Genomic DNA, 23,410 nt, shown 5'->3' with positions numbered 1-23,410 from the left:
GTAACCTCAAACAGTCCTGGGTCCTCCCCCTTCTCAAAAAGCCCTCCCTTGACCCCTCCATCCCAACCAACTACAGACCTATTACCACCGTCCCATTCCTGCTCAAGATATTAGACAAGACAGCCTACCAACAAATCCAAAAACACCTTGAAAACAACTATCTCCTAGGAATTCGGCAATCAGGCTTCGGACCCCAACACGGGACAGAAACGGCCCTTATGGACCTGAAAGCCCAAATTGACACCCTTAGAGACAATGGGAAAACTGCCCTACTACTTCTCCTGGACCTCTCCGCGGTATTCGACCTAGTTGACCACAAGATCTTATGCAATCACCTAGACTCAGCCGCCCACTTCTCCCTAGAAGCTATCGGCTGGATCGAGTCATTCCTCAGCAATCGAGCCATGCGGGTCTTCTCCACCTCTGCTGCCGCCGACCCTATCCCCATCACATGTGGAGTCCCTAAAGGCTCATGCGTCTCCCCCACACTTTACAACATGTTCACGAAGCCCTTGTTTGATGATCTAGATGGTCTGGGTATCACCTACATTAATTACGCTGATGATACGCAGATCCTCATCCCGTTGACGGGAGATTACAACCATGATTTGGCCTTGGTGAACAAGGTGTACCTCATCATCCAGGCATGGATGGCTTCTCACAGTCTATGCCTGAATGATGACAAGACCGAACTCATCATCCTCGGTTCCACCACGAACCTAACCAAACTGGACCACAACTACACCAGCTTCATTATAGAGGGGAACCCGATTAAGGTAGCCAAAGAAGCGAAAACCCTAGGAATATACATCGACTCCTCCCTCTCCTTCCATAAACAGGTCAGCTCTATGGCTTCCTCTACAGCCTACACATGTAAGCTGATAAGAGAAGCCAAACCCTTCTTATCCACCCAGAGCTGCATCACGTTAGCCAGAGCCCTGGTATTATCAAAACTGGACTACTGTAATGCCCTCTACGTAGGAGCTAGTGAACTGGTCACTAACAAAATACAGACGCTACAAAACAACGCTGTTAGAGCTGCGCTCAGTATCCCTAAAAGAGAACACATCTCTGACACTAGGAGATCCCATAATTGGCTCAACATCACAGACAAAATGTTGCTCAAAGTAGCCTCACTTATACACAAATGCCTCACCAACGCAGCCCCCCAGTACCTAGTCGATAGAATGAGCAAATACATCACCAGTAGACCTTCTAGAACCTCCAATGCAAACCTGCTCATAGTTCCCAGATTCAAGCGCACCAAAATAGGTGGCAACAGCTTCCAGGTGAAAGCTGCCCAACACTGGAACTCCCTACCACCACCTTCCCTAAGGACACCACAAACTTACACACACTTCAGACGCAACTATATCCACTGGATAAAAACCAATGACCACTAACACTATCCAGCCCACCACACGCTGCACAACTTGTAAATATACTCTTTGTAAATTTGTACACTTCCTGCCTTACCTGTATATTTTTGTAAACCCTGTGCCTCCTTTGCCTACTGTAAATGCAACATCTAATGTAATTATAACCGTAACTGTAATGCACAAGCAACCTGTAACCAAGCTTTGAATAACCTTGCTGCTCCTGCGCCCTCATACCCTCGGGTCTGGTGCACACTACGAATGAATAAAGTAAACTAAACTAAACTAAACTGTAGTCACTCTAGGTGGGCTGAGAACACTTAGAAAGCGCCACAAGCTTGCCTAGATCATTGTGCTGACCATAGGACTTGAATACAGGCCTGACGAGATTCCATCTGGCAGTCATTATTGTGGCTGTTATGATAGAGTGATGCGCCTATCAAAAAAGTCACAAGAAAGCCAATCAATCTATAAGAAGGAATGTTCTCCTTATGCGCTCTACATTGCCAAGTGGGAGGACTCACAGCTGAGGCGCCATCTTTAAATGGGTGGGAATGTGAACGAGCCCAGCTATTGGAATTGTTTTATTCTACATTTGTGAAATGTAAACAATACAGGTTCACATAAAAGAGACAGCAGGCTCTAATGTTTGTCAATGCATTACTATAAAGACCATAGTTAATGGTTGTCTTCCCCAAACACACCTTCTCTGAAACTTTCAATGGTGAGCCCTGGCAAAATAGTAATGTTAATGGATGGGAACTGACAGTGATTTAAGTGGGGTGAGAAATCGTCGAAGGGGGGAGGGCTGCAACGAGGCGGCATGGCCAAAATTATGGGTGTGGCCCGAAGTGCCCCGAGCACACAAGAATAAAAAAGAAAAGTTGTTGTGTTACTTTTTTTTGTATTGTCTATGCTGGGGATTCAACCGGGCCCTGCAGGTGACAAGGCAGTGTTGAATTGCACTGTGCTGTTTCATTGGTGTGCAATTCATTTTGTTTAATTCAATAGACTGTGTCCAGCCGTCAATTGAATGAAAGCAATGGGATCCAGCACCTGCAAAATAGCACAGTGCAATGTAACACTGGCTTGTCAACAGCAGGGCTTGTGTTCTTATCCCCAGCACAGAAAGTAAAAATAAGGGGTTGTCGGGGCTGTCTGGGGTAATGTGAGCCCTGGTTTGATCAGGGTTTTGAGAGACTGCTGGGGCTCAGATCTGGCTAGGCCTGGCCCACCTAAAGCCCTTGACTGATTTTCTGTATAACAGCGCTTTTCTGCAAGCTTGCAGTGTGCGTGTTATCGCAAGAACGCTACCTCAGAGGCAATCCACTGCTTCGAAGTAAGGGATACAAGGAATTTCAAATGGTGCATTCTGGAAAAACATCCCTATGCCCGAATTATTTGGTCAAAGGTGTTCAACAGCCTTAATGGCGCAATTCAGGAAGCTAAAATGCATACATACTTGAACTCAACAATGTGCAACATATGCAAAATTCACCTGATTCATGAAAGTCAAAAGACAGAGACATCTAAATGCAGGTCTGTAGGCTGCAAATGCATTCGTTGTGCGCATGTGCACCAACACGGCACTAGATGGGGCATTCGCCTTTGTGCAGAGGCACACCCTTGAAAAGCCAAAGCATAATAAGTCTTCCTGTTTTCACTCTCTGTATCTTGTGCCTCTTCCTTCCGTGTCTCGGTGGGGCTAAGGAGTGTTTCACTTCAACCAGTGGCGTAACACAAAATGTGGGGGCCCCCCTGCAAGCCATGCTGAGGGGCGCCCCCCCCAACTCGGCAACAAATCAAGAGTTGTCGTACACTCTGGGCCGTCCTAGATTATCACGCTTGCACAATACATATGAACATGCTGCTGTAGGGGTATGCCGCACACTGTACTAGGAGAAAGAATTAAATATGTGTTTTAATGCATTATACAGCACACTTTCTGAGAAAAATTGGCTAAAAAGCCACAGTGTTTGCAGTTGTTTTGTAGGGTAACACCAATCCAATACATGCAAGTCACCAACAGTGCACAGGAACAATAAAGCTTTGCTATTAAAAATGCCATGCCACATTGAAAAACCTGTCCCACTGGCAGCACAATGTAGACCAGTGTAGACACGTAATAACATTACAGTACAGCATGCCAGGCCACATTTAGACATACCTAGACTGGTTGCACAAAAAGGCCAGTCAAAGCAATAACACTCATCAAGAAGAGAGCCCACATTGAACCCTGGGTCTCGGCGTCCTCTAAAAACACGGCAAAACTCTTCAAAATCTGCACGGAACTGGTAAATCCTGTTGCGGTCTCCACCTCTCCTGTTCCTTCCCAGGCCCTCTGTATGGCTCTGGCCTCTCACTTTTCTGCTAAAACTCAGGACATCCTGTCCACTATCTCCTCTTCTTCCCCCTCTTCCTCTCTCGGCCCCCCTTTGGCCAGCTCTACCTCTCCTCCTTTCTCCTCTTTCTCTCGGACAACACCTGACAAGGTTTCTAGACAAGTCCAATTCATGAAAGTGTCGCCCTAACAGGTGCTCCCCTGCTCCTCCAGAACCATCAAGGACCATATTTACACCCTTGCTGCAGCCTTGGCCGATTTCTGTAATCACTCTTTCATCACTGGAACATTCCCCTCTCCCCTTAAGCACTCCCTTGTGCACCTACTCCTCAAGAAGCCGTCTGCCGATCCTACCTGTCCAGCAAACTATTGCCCAATCTCCATCACCCCTGTCCTGGGCAAACTCTTGGAAAAAAGCTGGCCATCTCCCAGCTTACTCTCCACATTGAATCTCTTGGTTGTCTCCATGACCATCAGTCTGGCTTCAGAGCTTCCAGAGGCGCGGAAACTTCTCTCCTGAACACCCGTGAAGATCTGCTCTCTAACCTCGATTCCAGCATTCCTTCTGTCCTAGCCCTCCTTGATATTTCCTCTACTTTCGACACAGTCAACCACGCAATCCTGATCAATCGACTACGTGAGAACCTGGGCATCACGGATCAGGCCCTGGAGTGGCTGACCTCCTTCGTCTTGGACTGCCCTTCCCAGGTCCAACTTGGTCCCTTTCTCTCTGCCACCTCTCTCTCTACCTGTGGCATTACCCAGGGCTCTATCCTCTCACCCTGGTTTTTCAACCTCTTCTTGGCCCCTTTGGCCCACCTGATCTTTACCTTCTCCTCTAATTTTCAGTGTTATGCGGATGGCACTCAGCTTTCCTTGAGGCTCCTCTCATCTCTCGCTCATTCCGGACTGTCTATCCGTGATTCAGGATTGGTGCGCCTCCAACAATCTCTGCCTTAATGCCATCAAGATGGAGATCCGTCTGATTGGGACCCCTGCCCCTGCTTTCTCTCTCTCACTCTTGCCGCCCACCTTGGGCCCTCTTCCTTCGCCTTCCTGCGAGGCAAAAAACCTGTTGTGTCATCTTCGACTCCACTCTCTCTTTCTCTCCTCACATCTTGGACATCGCCAAGAAGTCCCACTATCTACAAGCTGCTCCTCCTCAAAGGGACTCTTCCCTTTCTCATTTTCCCCCAGAGACTCACTGTCTCCAGAGCCCTGTTTCTCTCTACGCTGGACTACTGCAACAGCTTCTTTCTAAAGCTGCCTTCCTCTACTCTCCACCCTCTGGAACTAATCCAGAAAAGGACTGCGAGACTTATCCTTGGCCACAAGCCCAGGGATCATATCTCGCCAGCCCTGAAATCTCTCCACTGGCTCCCGGTGGTTGCAAGAATCAAGTTCAAGACCCTTTGCATTGTCCACAAGGCTTTCTGGGGTCGGCCCCACACTACATCCAATGCTCTCTTCCAAAATACCTTCTTTCTCGAACCCTTCCTCCATCTACATTCAACTCTCTAAGGGCTAGACACTTCTCCAGGCAGAGATTGGGGGGTAGATCTCTCTCCTCTGCAGATGCCTCCGTCTGGAATGGCCTCCCTCCCCCTCTCAAACTTTAGCGGACCACCTGATGTTCCGAGTACAGCTCAAAACTTTCCTCTTCTCCTCTGCTTTCGCTCTCTCTCCCTGACCTACCTGACCTACCTGTCTGCTGTACCGACTGGTTGCTTGGCTACCCTTAGAGTCTCACTGAGTCCAGGCTCTTTCTTGATTAGTCACCCTCCACTGCCTCCGGCCTACCACGCACTTAGGGGCTGTAACTGTAACCCTACAGTCCCTTGTTCTCCTTGCAATACCCAGAAACGCACTGCCCTGGCTGCACTTACTCAGAGCATTACTGCCCTGTTTTCTCCTCCCCTCTTCCTTGCACTTCCCCCCTCCCTTTCCCCTTGCATTTCTCATTCTCGCATTTGCACGATGTGAATGACACAAGGCCTAGTAAGATCATTTGTCTTGTCCTCCCTCTATCTAACCTCCCTTGCTTGTCGCGCCTAGAAACACTTTTTGTGTACAGACGTGTTAAAATATAGTTGTATCATATCATTTTATCAGAGATGCCCAAAAAAATATTCAATGCCGCAGTAAGAAACGGCTAGACTGGCAGCACCAAATGCCAGTCTAGCCAGGTAATTACACTTAGCACGACTGCTATATAAGAAATGCGCAGTTAAGAAAAGTCATACCAAACTGAGGAATAACTAGACTGGCTGCACCAAAATGCCCCTCTAGCCACTAATACCACATATCATGCCTGCTTAGCCTGGACATGGACAACTATTATGATTTATTGCACAATCTCGCCCCCCACACATCCCCTCTCCCTCCCATGCACTACCCCAACCTCCAAAATCAGCTCCTTGGCCCAGAATTACCTTCACGTCCCTCTTCTTGTCCCAGAGCTTACGTTTGAGGGTCCATGCCTCACAGGTAAGCACTGGGATGAGGAAGAGTGGGATTAGGAGTAATGAAGATACAGGTAGCTAAGTCAGGCATTACCCCCATGTACCTCTATCTCATCCCAGTACTTGCGTATGAGGCATAGTGCCTCATACGCAAGTATTGCCACATGCACAAGTACTGGGACAAGGAAGAATAGGGCTAGGAGTAATGACAATTACCAATAAGTAATTAAGGCATTAAACACAAGTAGGGGCTTAACAATATTTAGTTGACTGGGCTGCAACACTCACCCTCAGAAATGTTGGGCTATGTTGACTCAACCTGGCTGACCTTCAGAGCAGTTGCCGGACAGAACAGGACACAGATATAAAACGGCACCTGGGTTTCACTGTTAACAAGGGCCCAGCAATTACTATCGTAAAGCATTTCACTGTCAGTACCTGCATTCAAATGCCACATTTTTTAAAGCAATTTAAATTGTGATGTGGGTTTAGTACTTTCATGCCAGGGAAGTGATTGGAGGGTAGAAAGGGACCAGGAGACCGTTCATATTCACAGCAGTTCATAAGTGGGTGCTTTTACACTTAAAGGAGAGAGTTAACTGCTTGTAACATTGAAACTGCACTAGAATAGTCTCATTAAAATGCGTAAAGAAGTTGGATGCCCCCACACAAATAAGTTTTCCCCTCCCCCAACGCCTGCGAAGTTAGCGCCTCTCCCAACATTTGAAGGATCAGCCCCCCGAAATGTAGGTTTTGTTGCGGTCCTGAACACAGGCACAAACACCATTCACCATATACACGCACACCCAGCCATCCGTACATTTAAGTGTGCACTCTTTCATCATACAAGCACACCCAGGCAGCCATCCATACATTTAAGTGTGCACCCTTTCACCATACAGGCATACACACCCAGGAAGCAACCTATACATTTAAGTGTGCACCCTTTCACCATACAGGCACACCCAGGCAGCCACCCATACATTTAAATGTGCACCCTTTCACCGTACACGCACACACACACCCAGTCACCCATACATTTGTGTGCACCCTTTCACCTTACACTCACACAGGCAGCCACCTACACATTTAAGTGTACACCCTTTCACAGTACACTCACACGTCATGGGGTTGAGAGGAACCCTATTACTGCAAAAAGACATTGTTTCTTTTTGAAATCACTTTGATTTCAAAAGAAATTATTTCCGTGAAGGACCAAACCATAACGGAAATAATTTCTTTATGAAGGCAGAGTGACTTCAAAAATAAACTATTTCTTATTGAAGTCCTAGGGCTCCCCACCCCATGACATGGAGGCCCCCAGCCTGGGGTCTTCCATGTCATGGGGTGGGGGGGAGCCCTAGGACTTCAATAAGAAAGTTTCTTTTTGTAGTCACTCTGCCTTCATAAAGACATTATTTTCTTCATGAAGGCAGAGCGATTTCAAAAAGAAATAAAAAAAATTAAAAAAAAGATTTTGAAAAAATATTTTGTTTTGGTTTTTTTTCCCCAAGTGGGGCCCCCTCCCAGGGCATGTGCTAGCGGGGCCCCCCGCACCGCGGGGGCTGCGAGGTCCCTGTTACGCCAGTGACTTCAACCCCTTTTTGAAGGGCATAGATTCAAGCATCTACAGGCCTTGTTTAAGTTGCCAACCTTTCACATTTTCCAACGGGTTGCAGGGAAAAGTTTCCCCTTTGCAATTGGCGCACTTTTACATTTTTCACGGTGAATCCACCCAATGGCATTCAATTGGTGATGCATAGAATCTGAGTGTCCCCATAATGCTACATAAGCATTTAAGGCCGTATAAAGGTCCATATGTTCTGAATAGAAAATGACCTGTACACAATTTTTACAGTCATATTTAAAAGATTTAAGTCCAATTAATGCAAGGCTTTCATTGTTTGAAGAATACAAAATGTGGCTGTGTTGTCATCCCACCTGAAACCTATTTCATTGGGATGAACTTCCTCTTGTTCAAATGTGATGTTTTTGGTTGTTTTCTATTATCCAATCACCATTGTTTCCAGATGTCTGGAACACGGGTATGATCCCTATTCTACGTTGGTAACATCTGCATATTGTTTAATGTGCCTTATTATTTTTCTTACCAGGGTTCTCCTGGAAACCGTGGATTTCCTGGCTCAGATGGCCTTCCGGGACCAAAGGTAAATGCTTTGCAACATCATCAGTTTCTTAACACATACACATGCTTGAAGAACTATGTTATCATCACAACTCAACAACACCGCCTAAACTCTGTCGCCAACCCAATGAAAGCCTTCTGTTATGTTATTGTAGTTTATCAAAGGTGCTAAAAGGCTTCTTGGCGCTAATTGCTCCCTGTCCCTTTTGCGCTGGACAGCCCGCTGGAGGAATGGCCGATCTTTTGAGTTTCTCCTGAAAGCGCAGTGCTCTCAAATGTTACCCATCTGGGAGGGGAGGGCAGTCAAAATGGAAGCCACTTGGGGGCCAAGTCTTTACCACTCACATGGTTCAAGCAGATTATTTGGACAGCCAACAACCTATGTGTGGCCGAACACATGTGCTTAGCGGGTGCATAGAGTAATAGGGAAATAATACAGCAATGGAGGACAGGCACTGACCAAGGCCCAATGCACAGTGCAAATGTGTGCAAAGAAGAGAGGCTTCCAGCATGGAAGCCAGTACACTATGTGCAAAGCAGATGAAATGTTATGGTATAGTATGATACAGGATTTATAATGCGCGCATTCACTCATAGGCATTTAGGCTCCGGTGTTGAGGAAGACATAGGGAAATGGGAAGTAGAGCCATCAACTGAACAGCCAGGTTTGTACACCTTCCTAAAAACAAGATGGCAAGAAATTACGACAATCTGAGGGGGCAAAGAGTTCCAAAATGTGGGGCAAAAACGGGTTCCAACTCCAACACAGTTTCAACAGGCAGTAGGGACATAGAGGAGGTTTAGAGAAGATTAGTGGAGAAGTGTTGAAGGGGAATAAGGTAACACAGTGTCCCTGAAAGAGGGGGCTGGCTAAACAATGCATGCTACAACAGGCACCGGACCTTTAAAGAAGTTTCTGCTCCGAACAGTCAACCATTTACATAAATGAGATGGGGACGGATGTGATCTGACCTGCAGACCCCAGTAATCAGATCTCTGTACAAACTTCAGATTCTGAGTAAGCAAAACCAGAACCCTAAAGTGAAGGATTGTGAAGATTAGATGGAAAGTAGGGGAGCATATGACTAAGAATTGTAAAATGTTCCAAATAAGACTTTAAAAGAGAGCCAATCTGGGATGATATTGAAATAAAATCTAGATTGTGCAAAGAGGGAGCAGGAGAGGAAGTCACATCCAGTTTAGGGGGCCACAGGAAGATTTACTAAAGCTTTGTTCTGCTACCTATCGCAAGTACCAAGACTGGTAGAAGAACTAGCTACAGCCTGGGGGAAGCCAACCTGGAAAGGATTGAGAGAGTAAGTGGACTCAAGAAGTACATGGAGCATTGTGCTGATGTGGAATTCCAAATGTTTACCAGACAGTGGGAAGAAGAGAAATAGGTCAGAACAGTACGAAAATGGGGCTGGGGGATCTCCAAAAGGGGAATAAGCATGGCTTGCTTAGTGCTCAGAGGACAGTGGCAGGTAGGAGTGGGGCATTAGCAATATAAGTGGCAGGGCGATAACGTGTCCAAGCTGGGCCATATTAGAAGACAGAGACGGAGCAGAGGGGGAATCCCGTTTGATGCGGGGAGGAGAAACAGAGCTGTGGACTCTGAGAACCATTCCAGGTGATGGAGAAACACTGTTGGGCAGGAGGGAGAGAGGGGGAGGAAGTGGAGGAAGGGGGATTGCAGGTTGCAGAAGCTGCAATCACTCATTAAATAGTGTTTATTTTAGACTCAAATAATGGTGGCAAGTCCTTGCAGAGTCTTGCGGAGGGGCATCTTCTTCATAATGGCAGATGGGTCAGTGAGCATTTTGGGATTATCAAAAAAATGACTTATAAATACTTTTACCAACAAAATATGACATACGTTCCTTCTCTATAAGTTAGAACAAGAGTGTATAACACTTCAAGGACTGGGCTTTAAGATGATGGGATAGAAAACAAGCTAATGCTGGCGCCAGATATGTTCAATAGGTTATGTCTTCTCTGTGTGTGACACAATGAACATGGCAGAAGCAGCTTCGTTAACCATGGTGATTAATACTTTTTGAGAGTCCTAGAACATCTGAAGCTGGCATAAGTTAGCTCGGAGAGGTGCATAGCAGAGATGTTGGAACGTTTGGCTGCAAGCTTGCAGTGCACTTGCAATCTCAAGGATAGTAGCGTGAAGACAATGCAATGCTTACAAGAGATACAAGGGATACAAATGTTGCATTGCCTCTTGCGCATGGAGGCTGGTCTCTAGCATGAAGCGCAATATGAAATCTCACTTTAAATTATTATTATTATTTATATATATTTTGTAGGCCAAAATTTAGTATCATGTCAGTGTCATGATCAGGAAAGTCGCTATCATGTCAATCAGTACAAAGATTCAGAGAAGAAAGGGATTGGTCTGGAGCCTGAATGCCATGGATTCAATAAGGGAGGTATGGGAAATGGGTAGTAAGGGTCCAATGGTCTGGAAAATGATGGGAAGGCCACCGCTACATGTAGAGGGCCAACCGGTATAAAGAAATTTGTAAATGGCCAGAACAGCCAGACTCCAGGGTGAGCCATGTTTCTGTCAGAAGCAGGACACAGTATTAATATTGCAAACATAATTAATAATAAATGAAGGGGGTAATGAGGATGCAGGGAGTTGCATAAGGAAGTGCGTCGATTGCAGGAATATCCCAGAAAGAGATGACATGGAGAGTTTGCTGGGGCAGCGTATCCTGAATTTCGTGGAGAGAGGAGAAGCTGGGACTTGAGCTGGGAGTAGTCATGAGGCAGGATGGTGGAGTAGCCACATCGTGGAGCGCAGTATAGCAGCCTTGAAGCCAAGACCTGAGGGCACTTCAACCGGTGCTTCAAGAAGTCACATTTCTATTGCCCTGTCTAGACTGGACTTGACTGTGTCCATAACAGGCTACGTTCTGTGTGTTTGATCTCAATAAAGGAAGAGGCGTTTTAACATTTCCAACCTGGAAATTGCCAGAAATTACAGATTGAGGAACCATAGGCACGTAGCTGTCAAATGGGACACCAAGGTTCTTCTAGGTAGGGAAGGAATCCTGCATCACCCTTTCATTTTCTCATGTTCCTCTTGACTTTTCTTAGATATGACTTTCATTTAATCTCGGTGAGACTGATCAATTCTCTAATGTTAGAGGATTTTTTTGTATATATTAAAGTATCATAAAATCACTCAGTAACGTGTCCAACAGATGCATGCACGTCCATAGTTAAACAGACAACAAACAAGGCACCATGATGCCGCAAATCCGGAAAATTCTTTCATTTCTTGAATCCAGTGAATGTGGGCAGAGGAATGCCTTAAATCTTTCTATTATTGATGAAGTGCAACATTTTCTATGGGCCGTTGGCTGGAGTTTTAATTGTATTATGTTTGCATGCAGAGTGTTTCATGTAGCCCACTCTGGATTCAGATGTCCCCTTATTCACTGACTGCTTCATTACTTCCTCAGGGCGCTCAAGGGGAACGCGGCCTTGCAGGGTCTTCAGGCCCTAAAGGTAGTCAGGGTGATCCTGGACGTCTTGGGGAGCCTGGCCTCCCAGGTGCACGGGTAAGATGGTCTACTTTTTCAATGCAAACTAAACATCACTGTGCAAATGACTGCCTGGGGTCTTTTTTATTTGTACAAGAAGCAGTCAAGATGCAAAACAACCATTCCATTAAAAGGTACAAATTGGTGAAAATCCTCAATATGAGGCTTATATTTGTGTAGTACATTTAGCATTCTTATTTCTGTGCCAGTTAACTATTATTTGGCAAGATGTACCAAAAGGGAAAGTCGTTGTGCTCCCTTTTCAGCTTATAATTCATCCTATGGTAGAAGAAGGGAAACTCATTCTAGAAATTGTGGCTGGTGTTGTCTCGACCCTGCAACCTAAACTGTGCCTGTGGGATTGCGGTGTGAAGATTCAACTCAATGGGCCTCATTAGGACCCAGGCGGTAAGGGGTTTACGGCGGCGTAAACAGCGCCGACCCTTACCGCCTGATTCCGAGGTCCCTTAAAATCCATGGCGCTAAGGGACCTTGTTGTTAATTACGCCACCGTAATTTACGGTGGCGTAATTAACGCCTTCCCCACTCCCATTATGCCCTATGGGGCAAAAATGGGAATGGGGAAGGGTAAATGGGTTAATGGGGACTTACCGCCCCGCCAACCTCGGAATGGGTCGTAATGAGGCCCAATGCATTTTTGTGCCTGTTTATTATTTGAAGGTTTCATGAGTAGTGCCAGGCGACACCCTCAAAATATATTGCTAGGCCCCAATACGCTTCTATGCCACGCTCCCCATCTACACCTAATGCCCACACTTCGCCCTACGGTTTGTATTAAGTTGTTTTTATTTCCATTGCAAAAGTCCTGGAAATACAAAAAAAATCAATAGACCTACCGTTCTGCCGGGAATGTATGTCTTTGCTTCTTTTGCATTCACTTTGTACATTCACCTCTTCCTACCTTCACGTCTTCTGACATTCACTTCTGACATTTACATCGTCACCACAGGGGGAGACCATCTGTAACCCCCTCCTTTTCTCAAACATATTCTTCCCCCCAACCTTTCCTTGACTCCAACACTAACCCTACAGCTTACCTTACCATAGCCATTGCCACTTTGACATAGTGCAGATGAAGACGAAGGTAAGTAGAAGCGAAGCTTGATGAATTAAATGTCTGACAATGTGAATCTAAAAGAAGTTAGTGTAGAGGAGCTTTTTTAAGCGAAAGTAAATGAGGGATAGAGGGATACCTTCTGGGAGTTAAAAGCAAACCTTTCTAGAGTAATCATCAGGAAAGGTCCAAAGTTTGCAGGACATCAGACTTCTAAGTAGGCCGTTTGATTTATTTCCGGCTTAGTTCTTCCAGGACTACACATGAGTGAGCAGCCGGTGAGACTAGATGCTGTGCTTTTTTCAATAGGCTCGAGCCCATCACGTTGCAGTGGCCATTTCTGGCATTTTTTTATGGGGGGAAACCTCCATGCCCACACACCTCCACCACTACCCCACTACCCTTCAATTTTTTTTTATTATGCCCAAACTGACCCCACCCCTAAAAATTGCAGAAAAAATGCAGGTAAACAGCCGTTTCATCAAATGCGGTAAAACGGCTGCAATGAGGTGGGCGGGTTTGGTTTCCAAGTGGACTGCACTTAGGTCCAATCAGTGGAATCTATTGCATCAGTAATCAATGGCCACTATGTAAAACTATGTAACCCATTGGTATGGCAAACCTTTGCATAGAGCAGCAACAGAATAATGGTGAACCTATACTCTAGTGTGAAATTACCCTACTTTGGCACCCTTCCTGATAACTTTTTGTGGGCATCAAAATCCACTTGAGACTTGGTTGGGGAGGTCTACCCCTACTTCCACTAGAAGAACATGCATCCATGTTGAGGCGTAGGCATGAGGAAGACATTTACAATAAGAGCTGGAGATCATTTTATTAACAACATTCTGAGAGCTACTCAAAGACAAAACAAAGGGCCTCTTTACGAGTACTGTGGTGTGGTAAAAAGTGGTGGTAAAATGGCAGTAATTCTTACCACCATGTTACCGCTATGTGTTTTGGCAGTAAGTTGGATGATTTTCTGCAAGCTGATCAACCACCTTACCATCAGAATTACCACTTATGGTAAATCCATAAAAAATATGCATGGAATCCTTTGGACTGCAAAAATGGGGATTTACTGTGCAGTGCTGCCACTGGTTATGTTGTGTTAATTCGACAGGGCTGCGAGGTGGTAATGGTAACTGATTTTGGCAGTAAATAGGAAGATTTACTGATGATTTACCACCCAACCCATAATGAGGCCCAAAGAGATTTACTGTAGTTAATGTTGCTGATTGCCCTGGCATGCTTATGCACTAGACAGCAATAGGTTTGAGCACATCCTCTATTTAGACTGGCCTTGCACTTTAGTTTTAAACCGACCCACAATGTTCTAGCATCTGACCTTATACTTTCTTAAAACCTTCAAATTTGGATCATATTTGCTGGCTGTCAAGAGGATTTGCTTAAACATTGGCTGTGATTTTGGGTGGGGAATATCTGTGGCTCAATACCTGAATTCTGAAATGTAAAAATGCACTTTCCATTGTCACTTTCACATGAGTCTGATACATTACCTTTTTAGGGTCTTACGGGAAATCCTGGTGTCCAAGGAGCAGAAGGAAAACCTGGACCATTGGTAAGCCTATGCATTTTTTCCCTTATGTTCTGTTGTATATGTAATGGGTTGATGATTAATCAGGACTGGAATATTGTAACTATTATGGGTTGCTTAGTGACAAAATATAAGCATTTCCTGAACACAGATAATTGGTTTTTGCCTGCTGATGTAGAAGATAGAAGCAAGAAAGAATAGAAGAAAAACGAAAACCTTTCATATATATATTTGAGCATTGTTTTGTATCATTCCTGTTAGAGTTTTCATCTGAGGAAACAACAAAATACTTTGGGGGTCATTTTAATAGGTGCAACAGGTCCCCAACATGCAGCTTGTAAAAGAAAAAAGCAAAGGCAAAATCGCCTTCACGCTATGTTGAGATGTGTAAAGGCCTCCGACAGTTAGCGATTGTGAAAGACGTTTACAATGGAGTCCTATGGAATCCACCTGCTTTAACAGGTGGTCATTTCATGCAGATTCCACAGGGATCCATTGCGTTACTGCCAGCATGGACATCAATGGTGGTGGTACTGCTGATGCATTTGTCAGAGGCAATGGGAACAGCAGGTGGAAATGTAAAGTCTGTCCTGCTGCCCAACTCCATGAGGAAAATTGTTGCAACTCCTGTGCATCAGTAAACATGGGAGTGAAAGCATATCACCACTTTTGCCACCATTTTTACTTTTACCCGGGACCCGCAACATGACCCCCTTGCCTTGATGTCATGACACATTATATATCTGACTCATGAACTCAAAGACATACTGCCACACCCATCCACGTACATTTTATCACATTCTTTAATACACATTTTGACAATGTAATCATGCATATCTGCTTGTACCAAAAAATATCTACATATCACTTACTCAAAACTTGATTCTTTTGTTCCAGAAATCATTTGAGAAACATAATTCACCAATTACATTTGCAGTAGATTTAAGCTTGATGCTTTATGCATAGTGAATATCCTTGTGCATCATAGGCTTATGTTTTACTTGCTCAGACCATAGAGATAACTTTGTTAAACCGTATAAAAAATTCACCATGCCTTTTCATCTGCATTCTGAATCATGCATTGATGGGATATTTCTCTTCATAGGGACACATGCAATCTAAACACTGTTTTCTTGAACTAGCACTGATTGGAGGCTTAGAATGCTGTCGCTTCCAGCATGCTAGGCCTCCTATGATAGATGCGCCGTAAGGATAGCTCACTTTCAGACCTTTGAAATTGTGTTAACAACTAGCATTGTATTCTTGTAGGGGGCCGCAGGAGAAGATGGCCGACCTGGCCCACCTGGTCCAATCGGAATCCGCGGTCAACCTGGGACTATGGGCCTTCCTGGTCCAAAAGGCAACAGTGTAAGGGCAGAATTGTGTAAACATTTGCATTCGATTTTGTCTTCACACAACTGGGAACATATGTTCAGGCATAATTCCAATAAATGTCATTACTGTACTACTAGGGCGATCCAGGAAAGGCAGGAGAGCAAGGCAACAATGGTGCCCCAGGGCAAAGGGTAAGTGCAACATCACTTTGCCAAATTTATATTGTAATGTTTGGATATCAAAAGAATTTCCTTAACTAATTATACATTTTCTTTAGGGATCCCCTGGCAAAGATGGTGAAGTTGGTCCTCCTGGTCTTGTTGGCCCATCGGTAAGTTACCATTTGAACAAATGTGGTCATGGGAAATTGTAGTACAGTTGACACATACTGTATAACATAATAATGAGCAATGCTTTCTACATTGTTCACTATTCCTACCAAAACTATACAGCTAATGTTTTGGGTGGTGGCAACAATCTACTTATAATAAAAGGGCAGATGTATGTATGTCCAATGCCGTCATGCGAAGTAAAGGCTTCCCGAACCACAGAATGCTCTTCTAGAGGGAGGTGTTGCCTTTGGATATACAGTGGTCCATTTCGCATAGCTTTGCCTGTTGTCACCACTAGAGGGAGCTGTTGGTTTACGATCTATAGTGGTTATACTGGGTCAATGAAAACCTGCACTTTGGCCTGTGTACCTGGTCCTGTACGCTAGTAGAAGATAACAGACCCCAAATGGGATGGCAGCTCAGATGACGTGTGAATAATGTGTATGTTCAGAGATATCCAGTTAGTGATGTTCCATATGTCTAGAAGAACATTTTTTGAAAGCTAAGGCAACATTTATTTTAGTTCAAAAACAAACATCATGAACAACTAGCAAAGAAAACAACTAAACACAGCAGTGTCTACGTCGTAACTTTCCATGGCAAATATCCTTACTCCCATTTATTTAATGAAAGGTTGCTAGGTGGATCTACCATTTCCCTGTCATCCAATTGGGCCAGCTGCACTGACCACACAACTAATTTTGCCACTCCCAAATATCTGTTTTCAGAGTTACTTTATGTGTACATGCGTACATGGCAGTCAGCGTTTAGTCAATTTGCATTGGGGGAGTGCAAAAGGGCCGCAAACACGCCCTTATGCCACCTTTTGGCTCTACCCCCTTTTCACTATAAAGCAGCAGGAACTTGTCTATGTTTAAGTGGAAGCGAAACAGGTCCACTCCTTCTTTTTATGTGGTAACTCAAACATGATCCGTATTGGTGCGCATGTTCCTCATAAAAGAGCGGAAATGCAACAGGGACCCCGTCTTTGAGGAACTCGAGCATGAGCACCATTCGAGGTCCTGCTCTTTTGCACTCTGCCGTGCAAATTGAGTAAATGCTGCCTAAATGCTGCTGGCATGCAGCAATTACAAAAAGCCTGTCAGACGCCATAGGAATCCCCAACATTTGTAACGGGCATGAACATCCATGCCGGAGCAAATGCTGGGGTATTTGTACGGAGGGGGAAGGGAGCGGTGGAAATGTAAGTTGCATTCTGCCACTCCTCTCCGCCATACAAATACATGAAAATGGGCTGTAGTGTGGCTGTACGGCATAAAAGCTTTATGCAAGGGTTTTACGTCATAGATTCCAACCACGGCCCATTTACAAAGGGCTCGGCATGAGATCCGTTCTCTTTGCCTTTTGGTAGATTCCTAACATGCTGTTTAATGGCTAGTAAACCAGTATGTATCTGTGCTTACAGAACGTTATTCATTTTCCCCAAAAAGCAGATTGCTTATGGTTTTAGACATCTGAGCAAGATATTTTCAAAGGATATCTCAGAAACTAGTATACATTTTTAGGCATATTGCACTATTACAATGCTTTGTAAATATCCTTTTCAGCAAACATATGCACACTTTCCTATTTCATATGGACCACAGTTGGTCCAAGTGAAGCCACACAAGTGCAGTCATTTTTTTCATACGTTTTTACAGAGTTTTAAGTGTGGAGAGTTCTGGAAAGAGATCTTAGAACATATTTCCTTGATTCTGGCTTTGCTTAGATGTATAGAAGACATTTCTAATCAGATTGGATTATCTTGTTTACAATGAAATTGCTGCGGTGGGATCTTTAGGTTGAATGCTTTTATTTTGGGGAAAATGTTATGTATTGTATTTCTATGTATTGGTGGCTGTGTCTTTTAGATTTGTAATATTTCTGCATATCATTGTTTTACTTGTGTAAGGTTTTCATGTAACACCAAGGACACAATACAAAAAAAGTGCAGTTATATTTAGAGGCCAGACAAAGCCAACCAGATTTGCCCTTTGTTGTATATATTTATGGAAAACAATACAGAGGGTTCAGCCTCCCCCTCAATCAAAAGCGTCACACCAACATAACTCCGATGCAATTCAATCTAACTCTGCCTGTGACTCACATAGAATCATGTAGATCCCTCACCCCTGTGCGCTCTGAGACCCATTGGAGTGCTTTCCAACAATTTAAATAAATAAATAAATAACCCATCAAAATCAGACCGGTGTGTAGAAAGAAAATATAATTATTACTGAATAGGAACATTTATATTTGTACTAAATCACAAATCACACCACCACGCTCTGGGGCTACAATTCTTTTCTTTCATAACAATTCCCTTTTCAAGCAAATTGGAAACATTAGTTGATGACAGATCACAGACACTTTAACCCCACAACATGTACAGTTTCCTTCATTGATTAGTTCAACCCTGGTTACACAGAAACACAGATCTATAGGATACTTCCAATACCTGTGTCACTCACAACATACAAAACTTTGCAGCACCATGGACTTGACAGAACAATTTAATTGTACAAAATATTTTGCATGAGGTTCACTTTTAATAACAGGCAGCAGCACCTTGAAACATGACCAGATCATACGCTTGACACTATATTTTACATTAAGTTCAATTTAAATAATAGGCAACACTTTTCTATTTGCAAAAGCAATTTCACACATGTAGCCATCTATATTTTTATCTCCCTTCGTACTTGGCAATGCTTTACAGTATTAGCGCACAGCAGACGTGTAAGATGAAACACTTTTTATATATATGGAACCCTTCTTCCTTCACCTCTACACGATGCAGCATCTCTCTTTTATCGTGAGTCATATCTCTGGGCATAGGGAAAGGACAGATATCTGGTCAGATGGACACTGCAGGTTTACTCATGGATACCTCCAGCCTCAATTCCCTTTGATTTGTCTCTCTGTGTATGGGTCCCAGCTTCTGTCTTTCCCTGGTTACCTCCAATTCCTGTCTCCCAGGCCATCTTGGTTTTTCCAGCAATTCTCCCCAGCAGGTCCCACTGAGATGATATCAGACAACTCTTCCCTTTTCCCATTGTGCGTCACCTTGTGAATGTTTTCACCACTCCCACAGAAGTGTCTAAATTATGAGATGCCAGCTCATTGGCTCTTAATTAACTATTTTCCATCCCCTTGAGCCTTGCCTAGCCCATTTTCTTTGATTTCTCCCTGCAGCCGTTACCCAGCAGCAACTGACTGAGTAAGTGCGGTTACGACCAGGGGATGCAACTATTACTGCCCCCACTGAAATGACCAACCCAGTCCCACCTTATTAATTTTCTAATAACATTTGGTCCAAAGTACACTGCCAAGAGTCTTTTATTATTGTAAAAATACCCTAACCTATATCAACAGATAGCCACCTTCGCAAGTTGTTGCATTTGCTACTGTGCCCACATTGTAGGTGTCTCTCCCACTATCCTAGTCTAAAATTCTTAAGTCTCGCTGCCTCTACTATTGTGCCCCCATTCTAGGAATCTCAAAGCTAGCTGTTGTTGCATTAACTACTGCGCCTACATTTTAGGAATCTCAAAGCTTGTTGCTGCTGCTGCACTTGCTATTGTGCCCCCATTTTAAGTGTTGTTGCATTTTCTACTGTGCCCCCATTTTGGGAGTTTCTCCCACTATCCATGTGTCATAATCCTACGTCTCGCTGCTTATGCAACTGTGCCCCCATTCCAGGAATCAAAAAGCTAGCTGTTGTTGCATTTACTTCTGTGCCCCCATTATAGCTGTTTCTCGTAATATCCTGGTGTCACAATATTAGGTTCCGCTGCTTCTACACTGCGACCCCATTTTAGGAATCTCACAGTTTAGTGTTGCTGCATTGACCACTCTGTACCCATTTTAACAATCTCAATGCTTGCTGCTGCTACACTTACTATTGGGCCCCATTTTTAGGTGTTGGTGCATTTTATACTGAATGCCCATTTCTATAAATCCCAAATCTAGCAGTTGTTACATTTGTTGCGCGACTTCATTTTAGGTGCTTCTCCCGCTATCCACGTGTCATAATCTTAGGTCTCGCTGCTTCTGCTACTGTGCCCCGACTTTAGGACTCTCAAAGCTGTAGCCCCATTGGTACAGTAGCAGTGTTTCTCCCACTATTTGGGTGTTCCATCTCTAGGCACCATTGCATACACCACTGTCCCAATTCCAGTTTTCTAACCTCTGCTGCATCTACTAGACTTTTGTGACTTGCTCCTCCAAATACCCAAGCCCAGCACTACCGACCTGTAGTGACCCACCCATCCCCGATAAACCCCACCTGCCGCAATGCTCCCCTTCACGACCAGGGCCATTACTCCCAATAGGACAAAAACAGAGCGTAAACCAACTCTTATCTGTGCCTGAAACAATGTCCCTGCAACTATGCAGCCACCCAAAAATCCAATCCAGAACACAACCTTCCCACTCTCACTTCATAACCAACAAATGAAAGAAACATTCTTTCAAACGAATACACTCCGTGCCGCGCCTACCGCTGCCTTGCTAGCACCTTCATTCTCAAACTCCATCCACACACCACCACTCCCCTCTACCCTCGGCCCCAGAAACATCACAATTTCCAATGCCCCACTTCCCTCATGTGCTCACCACACCTTTGCAACTCCCTCATCCCCTAACTCCATCCATCCACAACCACGTCTCCATACCCCTAACCCCAGAACCATCCCCCACCCCGACCGCACACTCCCCTCACATTCTCACCTGACTGCTGCCTCTCTAGCTCCACAATTTTCAATCCCCATCCACACACAACAGTGCTTCTCTACCCTTAACCCCAGAACCATCCCACACTCTGACGCACCTACTTCCCTCATGCCCTCATGAAACCGCCTCCACCCCTCACACCAAAGAAGCCACCTGGCACACCACAAATCATTCCCACCCTCCATGCCCCCACCCACCTGTGCTGAGGCCCCACCCTCACACAACACGTCCACCTGGTCACATGCCAAGAATGACCATCACCTCTACTCCATCTCTCACCGCACTACCTCTGACTCCAAAGCCAGAGGAGCACTTTGATGCTCCAAACAAACCCCCCAACAGCTTCCAGACCCCATCCCATAAATTTCATGCCCCAACCCTCTCAGATCCGTGGACATCACCGCTACCAACATCCCCAAGAATCACTCACAACACTACATCCAACTCCAAGGCCAAAGGAGCCTGCTGGCACTCCTTACACAACCCCCACACCACCACCTTAGCACCTGTCCCTCCACGCAGATCTTCTCCTTGCAGATCTTCACCCCAGCTCTCAACCCCCCATGCCTCAGCTTAAACTCTGCAGTCCGTCTCCTCCCCTCAATCCTGACCAATCACTCGTTCAGGGAGTGCTCCATGTCCCTTCAGTATCCCCATCAGCCTGCCCACTCTCCCACCTTCCCAACCCCCCAATTCCTTCCTACCTCGACACACCAATTTCTCACCTCCCGACAATACCCGGCATGCCCCCAGCAAACACTCCCAGCTCACACCACACAACCCCCTAGCCACCACCATTTCATCAGCCCATCCATGTAGAGCTTCACCCCATAGACCTTCACCCCAGCCCACGCCGCCCCATGCCTCAGCCAAAACCCTGCAGACCCTTCCCGCCCCCCAAACATCACCAAGCACCCTTTCATGGAGATGTCATTGTCCCTCCTCCAACCCCCTCACCCTGCTGACAAATCCACCCTCCCACTCCGTCCTACCTCACCTCACCCTTTCCCCACCACAAGTCACTACCCAGCAGCCCTTCAGCAGGCCCAATCCGCCCACAACTCCATCCACCTCACTCTCCCCTAAACCACTCTCACTCTCCATCATCCTCACCCCTCCTCCCGAAGACATCCCCCATTCACCCGCCTTCCCTTCTCTCAGCATGGCACTGCTTGCTCTCTCCAGAACTATCACCTCATCCACCCTCCCCTTCAAACCCCCTACCCTCTCTCACACACCTCCTGTGCCAATATGCTCAGAACTCAAAAATAACAACTGGCCCTCACCCTCAACCATTTGTCCCTCTCCTCGCCTACATCAGTCCTCCATCCTGTTCACCCACAGGCCAGCTGTCAGGAATTCTCTGCTATCAACTCCTAGATTGTTCCTCGTCAGACACAATCGCTCACCTACCACCTCCTCATCTCCACCTCCCTCCAGACCTGCGACCAACCCACCATCCAGTCGATACACACCCAGGGCACAACACCACTCACTGTCCACCTCCTCCTTCCATTCAACTACCTTCATCACATCCAAAACAGCCACAGCATGCTCTCTCTTCCTGCTTCCCCCCATCCGCACCTCCTCTCCCCCCAAAATCATTAGTGAATACTCATACTGTCCCGGCATCTCCTACCACCCAGCCACCCGCTGCCCCTGACTCCCTCCGACTGGCCACCTGGGCCCATCATGCCCATGCTGCCACAAACACCACTAGAACCACTTCCTGCCACCAAGTCACATGCCTCTTATTCAATGCCCGCTCCGTGGCCAGAAACCGACACAGCACTTTCGACGTTCTGTCCACATAAACCCCTGATCTCATCTTCATCAGTGAAACATGGTTCAGAGATGACTTTAAACCAGTCACACACTAGGCTTTCCCTCCTGGCTACACTCTCATCCCCCACAACAGAGCCACCAGGGGTGGCGGTCTTGCCACCCTCCACAAATCCAACATAACCATCTCTCTCATCGAAACTTAGCCATGCACAGCTAACTGCAAATCCCTTCTGATCAGACACTCCCTCTTGACCACTCCCTCACACAGTTTCCTACTCAGCTACAGGTGGCCGGGATACAACAGACTTTTTGCAAACAATCTCTGTGACTCACTAGGTACCATCCTGGTCAACCATCCGGCACTCACCCTACTGGGAGACTTCAACATCTGGTTTGATAATCCCAACAACCCTATGACCCAACCCTTGGTTAACAGCCTAGAGGCACTCAACCTCGGCAGGCACTCTACTGGTCCCACCCACACTGGAGGCCACACCCTTGACGCAATCTTCAACTCCTCTGACCTCGTATCAGTGTCCACCCCCAAACCCCTCCTCTGGACTGACCAATCAGCCCTACCCTTCTCTATCCACACACCTACTCCACCACCCCTTGTGCACCCATTCTCACCAGAAGACCACAAATGCTGGAACATGGTCAAGGTATTACCTGACCTAGCTGAAGCCCTACTTCACTCACTCACACC

General features: G+C 45.7%; 1 protein-coding gene across 1 annotated transcript in view; it reads left to right on the top strand.

The window, feature by feature from the left end:
* COL5A2 (collagen type V alpha 2 chain) overlaps positions 1-23,410 on the top strand; it is a 366,388-nt gene that overhangs the window by 245,133 nt on the left and 97,845 nt on the right. The window contains exons 24-29 of the mRNA XM_069615629.1: positions 8,294-8,347; positions 11,805-11,903; positions 14,489-14,542; positions 15,788-15,886; positions 15,991-16,044; positions 16,131-16,184. Of these exons, the coding sequence (XP_069471730.1) occupies positions 8,294-8,347; positions 11,805-11,903; positions 14,489-14,542; positions 15,788-15,886; positions 15,991-16,044; positions 16,131-16,184 (414 nt within the window). The remainder of the gene's footprint in view (positions 1-8,293; positions 8,348-11,804; positions 11,904-14,488; positions 14,543-15,787; positions 15,887-15,990; positions 16,045-16,130; positions 16,185-23,410) is intronic.

This window comes from Ambystoma mexicanum, chromosome 9 (assembly GCF_040938575.1).
Source record: "Ambystoma mexicanum isolate Mex_15411 chromosome 9, UKY_AmexF1_1, whole genome shotgun sequence".
NCBI classification, from domain to species: Eukaryota; Metazoa; Chordata; class Amphibia; order Caudata; family Ambystomatidae; genus Ambystoma; species Ambystoma mexicanum.
This window is presented reverse-complemented; position numbering and strand designations above follow the sequence as displayed.